The 18134-nt window shown below is 38.1% G+C and overlaps 1 protein-coding gene across 2 annotated transcripts in view; it reads right to left on the bottom strand.

Moving 5' to 3' along the window:
* The window catches only part of GALNT16 (polypeptide N-acetylgalactosaminyltransferase 16), a 131939-nt gene that overhangs the window by 7399 nt on the left and 106406 nt on the right, over positions 1 to 18134 (bottom strand). The window contains exons 10-12 of one of the 2 annotated variants that reach the window (XM_001378625.5): positions 8215 to 8341; positions 6464 to 6556; positions 3312 to 3395 (exon numbers count right to left, since the gene is read on the bottom strand). In XM_001378625.5, the coding sequence (XP_001378662.2) occupies positions 3312 to 3395; positions 6464 to 6556; positions 8215 to 8341 (304 nt within the window). The remainder of the gene's footprint in view (positions 1 to 3311; positions 3396 to 6463; positions 6557 to 8214; positions 8342 to 18134) is intronic. The other variant, XM_056810949.1, reaches the window with a different exon arrangement.

Genomic DNA, 18134 nt, shown 5'->3' with positions numbered 1-18134 from the left:
GGCAAACCCTTAGGAGGAATGGTGACTATAGCTACTGCTGACCCCAGACACAACTTTATATAATAACCCAACAGTGAGGAGGAAACGTGCTCCCTACCATTATTCCTAGGGGAGAAGATTATCAGGAGAACACATAAATGTAAACAAAAAGACCCTCAGGACCCCAAACCATCATGATGATCCTTCCTAGTCCAACTTGTCTCCTCATTCCACGCTCATGTACAATCTATCTGTGAATGGCAGAATTATATTTGTCATTTCCCTCAAAATACACTAGCTCTGCTTACTCTTTCTCTAAATATTTTGATTACTACAGCCTCAAGAATAAGGAAACAGAAGGGAAAGAACTTGTCCAAGTCACACAGATAGTAAATAGCAAAACTAAGATTTAAGTCATGTCCCCTAACTTCAAATCAAGTGGCCTTTCCAGCTTGGTGAATACACCATTCTCTTCCATTACACATCTCTACCATTACACAGCCTCTCCCATCTCACTTCCAACACCTTCCTCCATAGGAGCCTTCTTTCCAAATAGAACACAGCTTGAGGGCAGCTAGCTAGAGTTGAAGTCAATAAGGCCTCAGTTCAGATCTTGCCTCAGATATTCTCACTAGCTGTGTAACCCTGGGAAAAATCACTTAACCACATCTGCCTCAGTCCCCTCTTCTGAAAAATGGTAAAAATAACATCCAGCCTACAGATTTATTATGAAGATTAAATGAGATGACATTTGTAATGTACTTTCCAAATACTAAAACTCTCTATAAATCCTAGCTATTATTATTGCTATTATTATTATAAAAACAAGTCACTTTTAAACAAACACACCATAAGCTATCTATCCAAAAAAATTGTTCCCTTCAGAACAGTCCCTTGGAGGGAACATATGCTCATGTCAACAAGACAGCTGTTGCTTAAAACATTTATGAGATTTTTCTTTTGATGCCTTTAGAAACAGTTTAAGAGTTGGGCAAGAAAAAAGATTTTTTCTTCCTTTCTTTCAAGGAAGAGTTTAAAGGTGGAGGAGGATAGGAGAGGGATATTGTGAAAATATTGTTGTTAAAGAATAAAAGATATCAATGGACTGTCAGGAGTATCCTGTCAATAGAATGTAAGCTCCTTCAATTTGATTCCATTTAACAAGAATTAAAATGCAAAATGTGTGCCTGGCACTGTGGTTGGTATGGGAGATACAAAGACATGCAAAAAACATTCACACACATGAACAAATACATGCAAAATAAAAATGAATCCATTTTGGAGGCTGGATATTACTAACAACTGGGAAGATTCTGAAAGACCTCTTTTTTTTTGTTTTATTTCATTTTTTAAACTCTTACCTCCTGTCAGAATCAATTTGAACCCAGGACCTTTGTGAATCTTAAAAATTCTCAGACCCTACTTCAGAACACTTGGTTAAGACCATTCCCCATTTTAAACAATGAAGGGACATAGTCAGGAATGTGAGAACTCTAATCCACCCATACTTAAGCATACTTTAGGGGAAGATAAAATTGTAAACTCTTTACTGAACAATGAAAAAATACTTAATTCATACTTATAGTGAAGCAAAAGCCTTAAGCTAAGTCTATTTTTAGGAAGGTGCTAAGTACCTATGAAGATCAGGCAACTTGCAAACTTGTAAGGGACAAGCCTTAACAAAAGAGGTGTGAGGCTTTAGTCTACTCAAGTGTGAATTACTCAAAAGTTTAGTCTACTCAGGTGTGAATTAAGAATGGTCTGTCCTTTGGAAATGTCTATTGTGATTGGTAGATGTGAGAATTTAGGGGAGGTGACATAGGAGAAAATTCTCTTTAAAAGGAGGTCAGAAGCTGAGAGAAGGGAACTCTCTCTGAAGAGACTCAGCTTGCCAAAGCTGAGATGAAAAGAATTCAGCCTTGGAAGCTGAAGTGGAGCTCAGGAGCTGAACTGGTGGGTCTCTCTGAACACTATAATCTTGCTTGGGACAAATCTTGTGGTGAGTGGATTAAAGACTGACTGATCTCTCTCTCAGGGCTTGGGCCTAGGCTGGCCTGGGCTGGCCTAGCCCCTTTCTCATTGTTTCCTCTTCCTCTCTCTCTTTCATTAATTCCTTATTTGTATTAATTAAAATCTCCATAAAAACTCAGCTGACTTGGGTATATTTCATATTTGGGAATTTTCCCCTGGCGACCACTTTATATTTGATTTAACTCAAGACACTGTTTTGAAACCATATTTTCGCGGTCACAGTTTATGCCAACCACTCTTTTAACTGTTACACCTTCTAGCTACAGGTTCAGCTTTCTATTCACTGAGCCATCTAGTTGAACCCAGGCATATGTACAAGCACCAAAAAGTTGAGAAACAGAATATTATGGGCCTAAGTAGGCTAGTGTGATTAGAATATAGCGTGCACACTTGTGTGTGTGTGTGTGTGTGTGTGTGTGAAATGTGAAATCATTAAAGGCAAGAAATATACTATATTTGTCTTTGTACTCTCAATACGTAGTTAATGCTGGTGCTTAATAAATCTTTGTAGAAAGAAAAAATATGGCACAGTGGATAGAGTGCCAGGCCTGGAGCAGAAAGATTTCTCTTACCAACTTCAGCCTCAGACACTTACTAGTTGTATGCCCTGAGCAAGTCACTTAACCTTGTTTACCTCAGTTTCCTCATCTGTAAGATGAGCTGGAAAAGAAAATGGCAAACTACTTTGCCAAGAAAATCCCACAAGGACTCACAAAGGGTCAGAAATGACTGAACAACACCAAAAAGAAAGAAAGAAACTAGGATAAATGGGAGGGGCAGGAAGAGGAGGCGAAAGGAGAAAAGAAAAGGAATGAATGGAAGGCACCAAAGATAATTTTCAAGAAAAGGATTCTTGAAATATTTTGTCCCTGATCAACCCTATTGATTAAAGGTAATCAGCTCTTTGATTGTCTGCTCTGAAGGAGATAATGCTCATTTAGATGTGGAAGCCTGGTTTATTAATTAAATTAATCAGTCTCACAACTTTGATTTACTATTTTTCCCTGTTATCCCTTACTTTTATGTCTTAATGCCCCTGTTGCCTTCACCCCATTTTTATGAGTAAAGAGGCCAGCCAGAATGATACTTGTGACCCAAGACAAGGAGGGATAAAGAAGGATGTCTCCAAGCATCAAGCATCTCCTCTCCCCCAATTACCCTTTTCTAGGTTCCCATAAAATGATCAGTCTAGACACTATTCTGGGTAGCTCAGAGAAAATTGCCCCAACTGGCATCTTTTTACAATGACATCATTAATACTTTATAGTCAAATTCTACATAAGCTTAAGAGATCTACTCACTTGAGTTCTGGATAGACATTCTCCAGGTACCACTGGAAGGACTTGCAGTTCATTTTCTTCCTCTGTTCCTCTCGGTCAGCTATACTGAAAGGAGAATTCATTTTAATTCAACAAGCACTTATTAGAAACCAAAGAACAAGACTGATTTGGGAAGCACAGGAGGAAAAAACAATGTTACTCTGAGTATTAATGGAGACCCCAATTGCCAAGAGATGCCTGGCAGATCTTATCTATAGTCAGGTAAAAACCACCAGCACAAATCAACCTAAGCTCTAGACCAACTCACTCTTGCCCTGTAAAATTTAGCTTCAGTCATTTACCAATGATAGGTAGACCCGTGGTTGCCTCCATTTCCTTGTCTGTAAAATGAGCTTTGCCAAGAAAACCCCAAACAAGGTCAAGAAGAGTCAAAGACAACTAAAACAACTAAGCAACCACAAAAATAAGCTGGAGAAAGAAAAGGCAAAACTAGCCCAGTATTTTTGCCAAGGTAGTCACAAAGAGTAAGACATGACTTAAACATCTGAACAATAACAACAATAAAATCATAAGATTTAGAGCTGGAAAGGATTTTAGAGCTTCCAACTCTTTTATTTGAAAGATGGCAACATGAGCCTAAAGAGTTTGTCCCACAGCTAGTCAGACTTCAAATCAGAACCGTGGTTTCTAAAAGTTTCTTTTTTCTTTCTTTTCTTTTCCTTTCTTCTCTTGTCTCTTCTTTTCTTTTTTGTCTTTTTTCTTTTCTTTCCTTTTCCTTTCTTTTCTTCTCTTAACTGACACCTTAGAATCAATATTGTGCATTGCATCCAAGGCAGAAGAGTGATATGGGTTAGGCAATGGGGGTTAAGTGACTTGCCCAGGATCACACAGCTAGGAAGTTTTTGAGACCTCCCATCTTTAGGCCTGTCTCTCTATCTCCTGAGTCATCCTCTCTGAAAGTTTCTTCTTGAATAAATTACCCAAATTAGGTTATTTGCCTTTTTTTCTTTAACATGGAGTAAAAAAAAATTAGCTTTGGTTTCCATTTTATTATGATTTATTTCTCTGTGTATGTAGAGAAGTTTCAACACAGGCCTACTGGGAGAGAAAAGTTGAGAGAAAGGAGGCTCATTTTTTGCAATATGTGGGATGATGCTTCTGAATTTTTATTGTACCCAGAGCTTGAAATATAAGTTATTTGTTTGTATGCTCCTTGGAGAGTCTAGCACCAATTATCTTTTTTATTAATTATTTTTATTTATATTGTTAAATATTTCCCAATTACGTGAAAAATCAGTCCATTCATGAAGCAACTGAACCAAACCAAATCCATATGTAGGGTGGGACTGGGGGAGACACAGGCTAAGCCACCTCCCATTTCTCAAGGCAAATGGGTCCAATCAAGTTCCACCATAGGGAAATGAGACTGAAGCCCAGAAAACAGATGCAGTAAATCTTTCCTGTGGGGGAAGTCCAGGCTCCCAGATCCTTTCAGGAGGTCCTAGATTAGATGGTACAGAAGATGGTGAAGCTGGACAAGACCTTGCTGAGGAAGGGCACCTTGATGCATTTCCCCTTGAGGAAGGACCAGCAGCTGCTAGGGGAGCTCAGCCACCAGGGGATCTCCCTCACCCTTTGCATTATCTGTTTCAGTACCACTCCACGGTCAGATCCTATTGGGGAGATGATTGTCTGCCACCCTCCTAGGGGGCCACTCCTCAGAGGTCACAAGCACCACCTGGCTGCTTGAAGATAGCCAATGGGGAGCCATTTGTGAACTGCCTGAGATCCTGGACTTTGAGGGCACCATCTTTACCTCCATTGAGCCAGAGGGATGGCTCCAGCTAGTGACACTGACATCTGCCTCAGGGCGTAGTACTTGCATAGTTGGTGGTTGTCCTCTGTAACCAAAGAGGACCAAAATCACATCACTATGTTGGGATCAATGTGTCTGACTGTGACTGATCAGATCAATGTGAGCTCAGAAGGTTCTACCACATGGTGGTCACAAATAGTCCCAATGAACCTCAGTGATGGAGATGCCTCTAAATTTGCACATCTCACATTTCTTTTGAGCTATTACAATTCTGCTTTGCTCACAGAGTACACAGCACCTTCTTTGATGAAGGCAAACCAGGATCACAGCCCTGTGCCAATCTCCCACGTCTCACAACTGATTAAAAAAAAAGTTATTCAGGCAAGTACCTTGAGAGTGCTCTTATATCACTTCTGACCTCCTTGCTATTTTACAACTTTGGAATCTTTCCTAGTCTTCAAAGTTCAAATACTACTAGGTAGAAGAATGGCTAGACAACCAGGCCAGTAGTAGGAAGATCAGAGTTCAAATCCAGTCTCAGATGCTTAATAGTTGTGTTATCTTGGGCACACAAATTAACCCCAACATTGCTCTAACCATCCCTTTTTCTACTGTACAATCAGCATTCAAGTATCTTTTTTTTTTTACTTTCTGAAAATCTGCTTTTCCTTTTTTTATTTAAAATATTTATTGCATAATAAAGACATATAGTATTGGACAAGTCTTTTAATCTCTGTCTCAATTTCCTCCATGTGTAAAATGGGAAAATAATATAATACATTTCAGGGTTATTGTGAGGAGCAAATGAGATAATTGTAAAACACTTAGAACAGGGCCTGGCACATAGTAGATACTTAATAAATGTTTGTTCTCTTCTTCCTTCTCCCAGATCCCTATTTGTTAAGTAAAAAATCTTCCCTTTGTAGATGAGAAGAGCTGTATTTTGGTTCCTCAAAATGGTAAACTTTTTCTTGAATTATTATTATTGAGAATAATTGGAGAGGTTGAGTTAGATTAGTTAGTTGTTTTTGCTGATATTTGTTTATTTTCAGTTGGGTCCAACTCTTTGTGATCTCATTTTTGGGGGTTTTCTTGGCAAAGATACCTGGAGTGGTTTGCCATTTCCTTCTCCAGCTCATAAGGGAAATGAGGCAAACAGGGTTGAGTAACTTGCCTAAGTCACCTTGTCAGTAAGTGTCTATGGCCCAATTTGAACTGAAGAAGATTAGTTTTCCTGACTCCTAGTCTATCCACTGTACCTGCCCTGTTGGTTATTACAGTAAGATTAATAACCTCCCCCAATCTCTTCCACAGAGGACCCTTGCAGACACTGACTGGGCATACCACCAGGGCTTACCTGCCGAAGGATTTTCCAATGGCAGAAGGCCGGGCTTCATAGTAATATTGTTTGTATTCATCCATCCAAACTTCTGCAGTGCGCTTAGTATTTCTGTAAAGATCAGAGAGGAAGTGAAGGAAAGAGATGCAACCTAGGTATATGCAAAGGTCAATATTATGAGACTTTCAGGAATGGGAATTCTTGAATGAATGAATACATTCATTGCCTGTTGCCCTTTCAAATCTTGGGAGTTGACAAGTCATAGACTAGAAGTAGCAGGGGAAATGAAGCCCATAAACTTTTTTTTTCAATCATTTTACACTTTTGTTAAAACACTACCAGACACCTAAGTGGATGGTGCATAGCCATTGGTTTCCTTTATGTGGTATTTTGGATAAACGAATATTTTCTTTATAAAGTTGTGTACTGTTTTTCATAGATATTACTGACACCACCGACCAACAGTTATTATGGCATAAGCAGAGTTGTTTTTTTCCAGAATGAGAGTGGGTTTATGCTGATCTGACTAAATTCTTATGCTCATGTCTTTTGTGACCATGGCTGAATGAGGGCCTTCCTCGGGTCAGAATAAAGCAGGGTGCGATATAGAGGGACTGAACCCCTGAATAGAGTATCAGACTTTAGGGATTCTTAAGTTGGGGTCAACAGACTTTCCCTTGTCCCTCAACAGGACCCTCAACAGATTTCACAGAATCTTAGAACTAAGATGGGGGAAAGAAATCAATCTTTATTCAATATGATTGGTTTTCTTTGTAGTCATATATGTATTTTATTTCATGTTTTTTAAAACATTCTGAGAAGGGGCCCATCAACTTCACCAGACCACCAGAGGAGTCCTTAATTCCAATAAAAATTAAGAACTCTGTTTTAGTTAAAGGAGTTATATTTCTATGTGCCTAGTTGCTTCAGAAGCACTTTGTGGGAAATGGTCTGGGAAAAGAAAAGAAATCAGGACCAAATGTCCCACAGGGCCAATTTGATGGTTATGCAGGGACTGCATGTGGAGAAGGTAGAGGAATGTCACTGTTATTAAAGGAGGGAGAAGAGGGCACTGTTGGGTATATGCAGGCAGATAACAATGTAGGTGATACCTCATGCTGTGAAGAGTGGACTGCTTTATTCCTTGCAGCTCTAGGGCTGAAAACTGAATGACAACCGATTTCTCTCAAGAACTAGAGATCTGTTGTCATGTTGGATTGAAGCAGCCTCTACATACTGGTGTATAGTGAGAGTCAGGACAACCAAGGGAAGGTTTGAGGTCAGAAGGTCTTTAGATTGTTTTTTTTTTTGGCCCTTTCATGTCATCAATATGGTCTCTATTGATGTATGGTCACATGGCTCACGTTGCCCAGAGACCATGCCAGAATCAGCTAAATAAGTGATGCTAGAAGTTCTGGATGGTCCAGACAAAGTGTATCTGAATTGTGCCAATTGAATTTCATACCTAATTTCTCATCCCTAGAGAAGAGTAGTCAATGACAGACACACGGGTAACCTCTACTGTCCTCCTTGCCCCATCCCTCTCTGCCCAAATGGTTGGAATGGAATGGTAGATCTGAACCCAATTCCCACTTTAAGAGCAGGTTATTATAAGCAAGGACTTATTTTGGGAAGTTGATCAGATAATCACTCACATCTACCAAGACTTCCAAGCAAAATGGGAAGAGAGGAATTAGAGGAAACACTGCCAGTTTCCCTCCTCATGCCCCATCCCTCAGACCCTCTATGCCCCTTTTTGGGGTACCTACTTTATATATGTGAGGGCATTGCCCTCCGGGAAGTCGTATGGGTGTCGTTTCCTAAAGACATGGCCCACTCGGCTGCAGGGGACAATCTCTAAGCTGCCACCACACATCCACACTCGGAAGGAGAGTTCTGTAAGAGACCTCAGTGGTTAGCAGGGAATGGTCAGGGGGTGGTAATTAGGACTCAGAAAGTGTACTGTCTGGCATTATCACTCATGTGAAAATGGTAAGTGTGCTTGACTTCCCTCCCCTCCCAACTTCTATGATGTGACCCATTTGTAATGTGAGTTCCATGGGAGTAAAATAGTCTGTTTTTCTCTTTTTCTTCAGTGCTTAGCACTACAGTTAATCCTTAATAAATATTTTTACACTCATTCATGCTGGATATACAAACTTGGGTACTATTCAAATCATTCAGATGTATACAAACGCACACACAGACACAGGGGCACATGCACAAACACAGTCATATTATACAACATAGCCAGAGTGAATGCATAGATCTGAACCACTGGCAGTAACACGGTAAGCAATGAGGGAAAGGAGGATTGTTTGTAAAAAGGGAGCATTTAACCACACAGGATAACTTTGCCTCTGCATCATTTCCAGGCTCTGTCTAGGAGGCATATTCTAGACATGAGCTAAGGAGGAACAAATCACCCCAGTTGGTCAGTTCCTGAGACATACAAAGTCTGATTGATTTTGGGGAAAGCTGCCCAAGCCACAGCTCTCTTACGAATCCAGCTGGCATCAGCTCAGTTGGCTCCAGATTTCCCACTCCTCCAAGGTGGTTCCTGTCTGTTGACTGCTACATTGATAAAGGCTCTGTATCACATCCCCACCCCTTCTTGAAATGGTTTACTTTGGGGCTTTTCTAGCACCTCTCACCCTCAAAAATTCCAAAGTTACTAATTCTCTCTCTCTCTCTCTCTCTCTCTCTCTCTCTCTCTCTCTCTCTCTCTCTCTCTCTCTCTCTCTCTCTCTCTCTCTCTCTCCACATTATATCTTACAATCAATACTATATATTGGTTTTAAGGCAGAAGAGTTGTAAGGGCTAGGCAATGGGGGTTAAGTAACTTGCCCAGTGTCACACAGCTAGGATGTGTTTGAAGCCATATTTGAACTCAGGACTTCACTCTCAATCCACTGAGTCACTTATCTGCCCCCTAAAAGGTTCTTAATCTAGTGGTCTGTTTTCTGTCCTTAGCCATCTTGAACTCCTTCCTTCACTTGGCACTGATGACCACCACCTCCTCCTGGATATGCTTTCCTTTCTGGGTTTTAATGATACTGTGCTCTCCTACTGGTTTTCCTCCTAGATGTCTTATCATTCCTACTCAATTTCCTTTGCTAAATTACCAACTATTTCACATTTCTTAGATGGGGATATGCCCCAAGATTCTGACTTGAATCCTCCCATACAACCTCTCATATGGTGATCTCGTTTATTCCCATGGGTTTAATTCAGATGGCTCCCAGATTCATATTATATCCAACCCTATTCTTTCTCCTGAATTCCAATCCTCCATTATCTATTGTTTGGTAGACATTTGAAATTGGATGTCCTATTTTTGTTATTCAGTTGTTTAAGTTTTGTCCTACTCTTTGAGACCCCATTTGGGGTTTTAACAAAAACACTGGCATAATTTTCCATTTCCTTTTCCAGCTCATTTTACAGATGAGGAAACTGAAGCAAACAGGGTGAAATGACTTACCCAGGGTCACATAGCTAGTAAATATCTGAGGCCAGATTTGAATGAGGAAAGAAGACTCTTTCTGACTTCAAACTGATCAGTGTATCCACTGTGCCACCTAGCTGCCCTTGTCCCATGTGTACCTTGAACTCAGAATGCCTAAAAGAGAACTCAAGAGAGTTATCTATTCCTATTCTGATTTTATTATTTCTGTAAAGGGCATCACCATCCTTCCAAACAGCCAAGTTCATAACTTTAGGATCAATATTAACTCAAGAAACCTTAGATTTAGAGCTCTAAGGGACCATATAGGACACTGAGTCCAAATCCCTCATTTTACAGATGAGGAAACTGAAAGTTGAGAGAAATTAAGTGACTTGCATAGAGTCACACAGCTATTAAGTGTATTAAGGCAAGAGTTAAATTCAAGATTTCTTGACTCCAAGCCCAGCATCTGGGCAAGTGACTTAAATTCTACCTGTTTCAGTTCCCTCATCTGTAAAATGGAAATAATAATAGCACCCATATTTCAGGGTTTTTAGAAGAATCAAAGGAGATGATAATCATAATGTATTTTGTAAACTTTAAAGAGCTATATAAATAGCAGCTGTTATTATTAGCCACAGTACTTTTTAGCCACTACATTCTCCCTTATTCCTCAAGTCTAAAGAGTTGCCAGATTTCATTGCCACAAACATATCTCTTTTTTCTTATATAACTACTACTTTAGTTCAGGTCCCTCTTCACTTCTTGCTTAGACTATATGTAAGAGACTAGGAAATGGTCTCCATACCCCTCTCTCCAATCTTTCCTCCCCAAAATTGCCAAAGTGGTGTTTCTAAGTGGTCATGTCACTCTCCTACTCTATAAACTCCAGAAGCTCCCTATTGCCTATAGGACAGAATTTAGTCTCTTTTATATTTTTTGGTTTGTCTCTCTTTGCAGCCCTAACATTTAGTACATAGCAGGCACTTAATAAATGTTTATTGATAACTGATACATGACTATCCTTCATACACTCTCGCCAATCAAACTGGCCATCTTACTACTATCTACTATGATGTGTCATTTCAGTGGCTGTATAGTGGCCCACGCCTTGAGCCAGTTCCTCCTCATCTCCACTCTTCAGAATCCCTTTATTTGTTGAGTTGTATCAGTTGTGTCTGACTCTTTGTGACCCCATTTTGGGGTTTTCTTGTCAAAGATGCTGGAATGTTTTGCTATTTCCTTCTCTAGTTCATTTTAAAGATGAGAAAACTGAGGCAAAGAGGGTGAAGTGACTTGCCCAAGGTCACACAGCTAGTAAATGTATGAGGCTGGATTTGAACTCTGAAGAAATCTTCCTGATTTCAAGCCCAATGTGCTATCTACAGTACCATCTAGTTGCTTTCAAAACCTAGATTATGTGCTATCTTCTACAATAATTTTTTATTCTTCTCCAGATGCTAGAGTCTGTTCCAAAAACTAATTGTGATTATTTGATATATCTTTATATGTTATGTATGTATATATAGATAAAATGTAAGCTGCTTTAACCATGGAATATTTCATTGTCTTAGATTATTATGGTTTTATTTTCTCTTTCTCCCTATAATGTGACTAATTTTTCCTTTAAATGTTTGAATGCTATGCCATTTTATATGTATATTAAGTATTGATATTATGCCATTATATATGATGTGTCCAATCACAATATAATGCTTACCAATTTTAATCATGCCTATTTTTATTATTAGGTGCAGTGAGGTGGTAGAGTAAATAGAGCTCCAGGCCTGGGATCAGGAAAACCTGAGTTTCAAATCCAGCCTCAGACACTAACTAATTATATGATTCTGGACTAGTCACTTAACTCAGTTTGCTTCAATTTCCTCATGTATAAAACAAGCAGGAGAAGAAAATTGCAAGTCATTCTAGTATCTTTACCAAGCAAACTCCAAATGGGGTCACCAAGAGTAGGATAGTTCTGAAATAACTGAACAATAACATTTCTACTATTGTCTTTCCAGATCATGAAGGCTATCTCTGCTTTTTTAAAAGAAATTCAGGACTTTGGGGTAAACCTGGTGGCAGTCTAGACCCCAGACTTGCCCTCTTATCAGTACTCACCAATATAGACTACCTCAAAAGACCAAAAAAAACTAAAATAAAACAAATTCATGAGAACAAAGGGACTCTACAGTAGGCCGCAGCATTGAAGGTACGTGGGATTTGGCCATTTCCACACTATAAGAGGGTGAAAAAGCTCCCACCAAAACATGAGCTGATCTACCTTCCCCCACTCTACCTACGGAGCCAGAGTCAGAGCCAGCATGTGCCAAAATCAGTGAGTGAGCGAGGGACACCTCTAGAGTGAGTAAGGGTCCCTAGGTCCCTGGGAGCTGACTAAGACCACAAAGACCTACCCTGAGAGCAGCTACATCTGAAACCCCAGCAGACTGAAGAGTGCAGACTGTGGGTGCTCGCAGGAAGATAGCACAGAGAAGGGCAGCAAACAGCAGAAGCAGCTGAGATTCCAGAGCTTGCCTCAGTAAAAATTCTTGCTCTTTAACTCCATACATAGAGAGCCTGCCCATCTCACTCACATTTCTGACTAAAAAGGGAAGGAAAAACCTTCACAGTGATGCCAAATTGTGCCAGGAACAACAACCTCCCTCAAAGAAAGACAAAAAGAAGGCATTGACCCTGGAAAATTTTTATGGAAGAAAAACCCAGGCCACAGAAGAAATACAGGAGGAAATTCAAATAAATGCACCAAAACCTCCCAAAAAATGGAAATTGTCCACAAGCTCTTGAAGAATTTAAATTGGAGCTTATCAAAAAGATGGAAGTCTTCTGGCAAGAAAAATTGTGGGAAATAATTCAAAGAGAAAATAACAGTTTAAAGGACAAGAATTCCCAATTGGAGAAATAGCTGTGAGCCACTAAAAGCAAGATAGACCAAATTGAAAAGGAAAACTAGTTCTTAAAGACCAGAATTAGGCAACTGAAAGACAATGATCTTTCAAAGCAGCAAGAATTAATAAAGCAAAGTCAAAAGACTGATAAAATAGAAGAAAACATAAAATATCTCACTGACAAGATGACAGAGCAGGAAAACAGAGGAAGGAGGGACAATTTGAGAATCATTGGTCTAACTGAAAAGCCAGAAATAAACAGAAACCTTGACATCATACTACAAAAGATCACCCAAGAAAACTGCCCTGAAATTCTGGAACAAGGGGGCAAAATAGACATTGAAAGAGTTCATAGAACACCCTTTAAACTAAACCCCCAAAAAACAATTCCCAGAAATGTAATTGCCAAATTCCAGAGCTTTCAAGCTAAGGAGAAAATCCTACAAGAAGACAAAAAGAAACAATCCAGATACAAAGGAGCACCAATCAGGATTACACAAGACCTGGCAGCTTCAACACTAAAAGACCTCAAGGCCTGGAACATGATATTCAGAAAGGCAAGAGAATTGGGTCTTCAACCAAGAATCACCTAACCATCAAAACTGACTATATACTTCCAGGGGAAAGTATGGGCATTCAACAAAATAGAAGATTTCCAAGTTTTTGTAAAGAAAAGACCAGAACTAAGTGGAAAGTTTGATATCCAAACACAAATATCAAGAGAAACACGAAAAGGTAAATATGAAAGAAAGGGAAAAGGAGAAAAATGTTTTTTTTCTTTTTTTTAATTCAAACTTTCTTTTTTAAGGGCTACAATTAGATAAAATTATATTTATTAATATATAAGGAAAATGTTATTTGTAACTCAAAAATTATTTTCACTATTATAGTAATTAGAAGAATCATTCACAAGAAGAGATTAGGGTAATAAGTGTTATAAGAGGATATACAAAAAAAAGAAAAATGGAGGGGGAATCAAAGATGGCACCAAGAGATACTTGAAGAAATAAAATAAATAAAATAATCTTTATCACACAAAGATATGCATGGGAAGGGGAGGGGAAGAATACTCTTTTAAGAAGGAGAGAGGAAGAGAGTGCTAATAGTTAATATTTAAACCTTACTCTCAGTGAAATCAATTTTGAGAGGGAAGAGCATCTAGACCCATTGAGGTCTTGAATTTTATCTTATCCTACAGGGAAAGTGAGAAGGGAAAACTAAGGGGGGAGGGAGGGAGTATAAAAATGGAGGGAAAGAGAGGGGGGGAGAGAACTTAATAGACCCTAAAAAAAAGAAGGGAACAAAAAGGGAGGGGCCAGAAAGGGAAGCATATTAAGGGAGGAGATTAAGGGGATTGATTAAAAGTAAACCACTGGTTTAAAAGGATATAACAAAAGTACGAAGGTCAGAACTAGGAGAGGATATCAAAATGCTGGGGAATACACAAGTGACAATCATAACTTTGAATGTGAATGGGATGAACTCACCCATAAAACAAAAACAAATAGGAGAGTGGATTAGAATCCAAAATCCTATCATATGTTGTCTACAAGAAACACATCTGAGATGGGTATATACTCACAAGGGTAGAATCAAAGGTTGGAGCAAAACCTATTGGGCCTCAACTGACAGAAAGAAGGCAGGAGTTGTAATCATGGCATCTGACAAAGCCAAAGAAAAACATCTGATTAAAAGGGATAGGGAAGGTAAATACATCCTGATAAAAGGGATTATAGACAATGAGGAAATATCAGTAATCATCATGTATGCACCAAATGGTATAGCATCCAAATTTGTAAAGGAGAAACTAGTGGAATTGAAGGAGGAAATAGATAGTAAAAGTATACTAGTGGGATACCTGAACCTACCACTATCAAATTTAGATAAATCAAATAAAAAAATAAATAAGAAAGAGGTAAAAGATGTGAATGAAATCTTAGAAAAATTAGAGTTAATAGACAAATGGAGAAAAATAAATAGGGACAAAAAGGAATATACATTCTTTTCAGCAGCACATGGTACATTCACAAAGATTGACCATGTACTGGGTCATAAAAACATGGCCAACAAATGCAGAAAAGCAGAAATAATAAATGCAGCCTTTTCAGATCATAACACAATAAAAATAATGATCATTAAGGGTACATGGAGAGCCAATTCAAAAATTAATTGGAAATAAAATAATATGATTCTTCAAAATCAGTTAATTAGAGAACAACAATAATTTCATTGAAGAAAATGACAATGATGAAACATCCTTTCAAAATCTAGAAGATGCAGCCAAAGCATTATTCAGGGGAAAATGTATATCTCTAAGTTCATATATTAACAAAGTAGGGAGGGGAGAGGTCAATAAATTGGACATACAAATCAAAAACCTTGAAATTGAACAAATAAAAAATTCCCAGAAGAAAACTAAATTATAGATCCTAAAAATTAAGGGAGAAATTAATAGAATTGATAGTGAAAGAACTTTTGAACTAATAAATAAGACCAGAATCAGGTATTTTGAAAAAAACAAACAAAATAGGCAAAGTACTGGTCAATATAATAAAAAGAAGGAAAGAAGAAAACCAAATTAATAGTATCATAGATGAAAATGGAGACCTCACCTCCAATGAAGAGGAAATTAAGGCAATCATTAAAAACTATTTTGCCCAATTATATGGCAACAAATATGGCAATCTAGGTGATATGGATAAATATTTACAAAAATATCAATTGCCTAGATTAGCAGAAGAAGAAATAGAAAACTTAAATAATCTCATGTCAGAAAAAGAAATTGAAAAAGCCATCAAAGAATTCCCTAAGAAAAAATGCCCAGGGCCCGATGGATTCATAAGTGAATTCTATCAAACATTCAAAGAACAACTAATCCCAATACTCTGCAAAGTATTTGACATAATAAGCAAAGAGGGAGTTCTAGCAAATTCCTTTTATGACACAAATATGGTACTGATTCCAAAGCCAGGCAGTTCAAAAATGGAGAAAGAAAACTACAGACCAATCTCCTTAATGAACATAGATGCAAAAATCTTACATAGGATTCTAGCAAAAAGACTCCAGTAAGTCATCACGAGGGTTATTCACTATGATCAGTTTGGATTTATACCAGTAATGCAAGGATGCTTCAATATTAGGAAAAGAATCCACATAACTGACCATATCAATAAACAAAGCAACAAAAATCACATGATTATCTGAATAGATGCAGAAAAAGCCTTTGACAAAGTACAACACTCATTCCTATTGAAAACACTGGAAAATATAGGAACAGTCTAAAACCATCAGCCCACATTATCTGCAATGGGGATAAACTAGATGCATTCCCAATAAGATCAGCAATGAAACAATGCCCATTATCACCAGTATTATTTGACATTGTACTAGAAACACTAGCAGTAGCAATTAGAGAAGAAAAAGAAATTGAAGGTATTAAAATTGGCAACGAGGAGACCAAGCTATCCCTCTTTGTGAATGATATGATGGCCTACTTAAAGAATCCTAGAGAATGAACTAAAAAGCTAATGGAAATAATCAATAACTTTAGCAAAGTTGCAGGATACAAAATAAATCCATGTGAGTCATCAGTATTTCTATATATCTCCAACACATCTCAGCAGCAAGAATTAGAAAGGGAAATTCCATTTAAAATAACCCTAGACAATATAAAATACTTAGGAATCTATCTGTCAAGACAAACACAGGAACTCTATGAACATAACTATAAAACAGTTTCCACACAATTAAAACTAGATCTAAACAATTGGAAAAACAAGTTCATGGGTAAGACGAGCTAACATAATAAAAATGGCCATCCTACCCAAACTTATTTACTTATTTAGTGCCATACTCATCGAACTACCAAAAAGCTTTTTTACTGAATTAGAAAAAACCATAACAAAGTTCATTTGGAAGAACAACAGATATCCTGGAAAATGATGAAAAAAATGTGAAAGAAGGTGGTCTTGCTGTACCAGATCTCAACCTATACTATAAAGCAGTGGTCATCAAAAAAATATGGTACTGGCTAAGAGACAGAAAGGATGATCAGTGGAATAGACTTGGGGTAAGTGACCTCAGCAAGACAATCTATGACAAGTCCAAAGATCCCGGCTTTTGGGACAAAAATCCACTATTTGATAAAAACTGCTGGGAAAACTGGAAGACAGCATGACAGCAATTAGGTTTGGATCAACACCTTACACTCTACACCAAGATAAACTCAGAATGTGTGAATGACTTGAACACAAAGAAGGAAACTATAAATTGAGTGAACACAGAATAAGTATACATGTCAGATCTTTGGGAAAGGAAAGATTTTAAAACCAAGCAAGAGACAGAAAAAGTCACAAAATGATAATTTTGATTACATCAAATTATAAAGTTTTTGTACAAACAAAACCAATATAACCGAAATTAGAAGGGAAGTAACAAATTGGGAAACTATATTCATAACAAAAACCTCTGATAAATGTCTACTTACTCAAATTTACAAAGAGCTAAATCAATTGTACAAAAAAAATCAAGTCATTCTCCAATTGATAAATGGGCAAGGGACATGAATAGGCAGTTTTCAGTCAAAGAAATCAAAACTATTAATAAGCACATGAAAACGTGTTCTGAATCTCTTATAATCAGAGATGCAAATCAAAACAACTCTGAGGTATCACCTCACACCTAGCAGATTGTCTAACATGACAGCAAGGGAAAGTAATGAATGCTGGAGGGTTTGTGGCAAAGCCTGGACATTAATTCATTGCTGGTGGAGTTGTGAATTGATCCAACCTTTCTGGAGGGCAATTTGGAACTATGCCCAAAGGATGCTAAAAGACTGTCTGCCCTTTGATCCAGCCATAGCACTGCTGGGTTTGTACCCCAAAGAGATAATAAGGGAAAAGACATGTGCAAGAATATTCTTAGCTGCGCTCTTTGTGATAGCAAAAAATTGGAAAATGAGGGGATGCCCTTCAATTGGGGAATGGCTGAACAAATTATGGTATATGTTGGTGATGGAATGCTATTGTGCTAAAAGGAATAATAAAGTGGAAGAATTCCATGGGAACTGGAACAACCTCCAGGAATTGATGCAGAGTGAAAGGAGCAGAATCAGGAGAACATTGTACACAGAGACTGATACAGTGTGGTACAATCGAATGTAATGGACTTCTCCATTAGTGTCAATGCAGTGATTCTGAACAACTTGGAGGGATTTACAAGAAAGAACACTATCCACATTCAGAGGAAAAACTGTGGGAGTAAAAACACCAAAGAAAAAACAACTGCTTGATTACATGGGCCGAGGGGGATATGATTGGCGATATAGACTCTAAAT

The sequence above is a fragment of the Monodelphis domestica genome, chromosome 1 (genome assembly GCF_027887165.1).
Source record: "Monodelphis domestica isolate mMonDom1 chromosome 1, mMonDom1.pri, whole genome shotgun sequence".
NCBI lineage: Eukaryota > Metazoa > Chordata > Mammalia > Didelphimorphia > Didelphidae > Monodelphis > Monodelphis domestica.
This window is presented reverse-complemented; position numbering and strand designations above follow the sequence as displayed.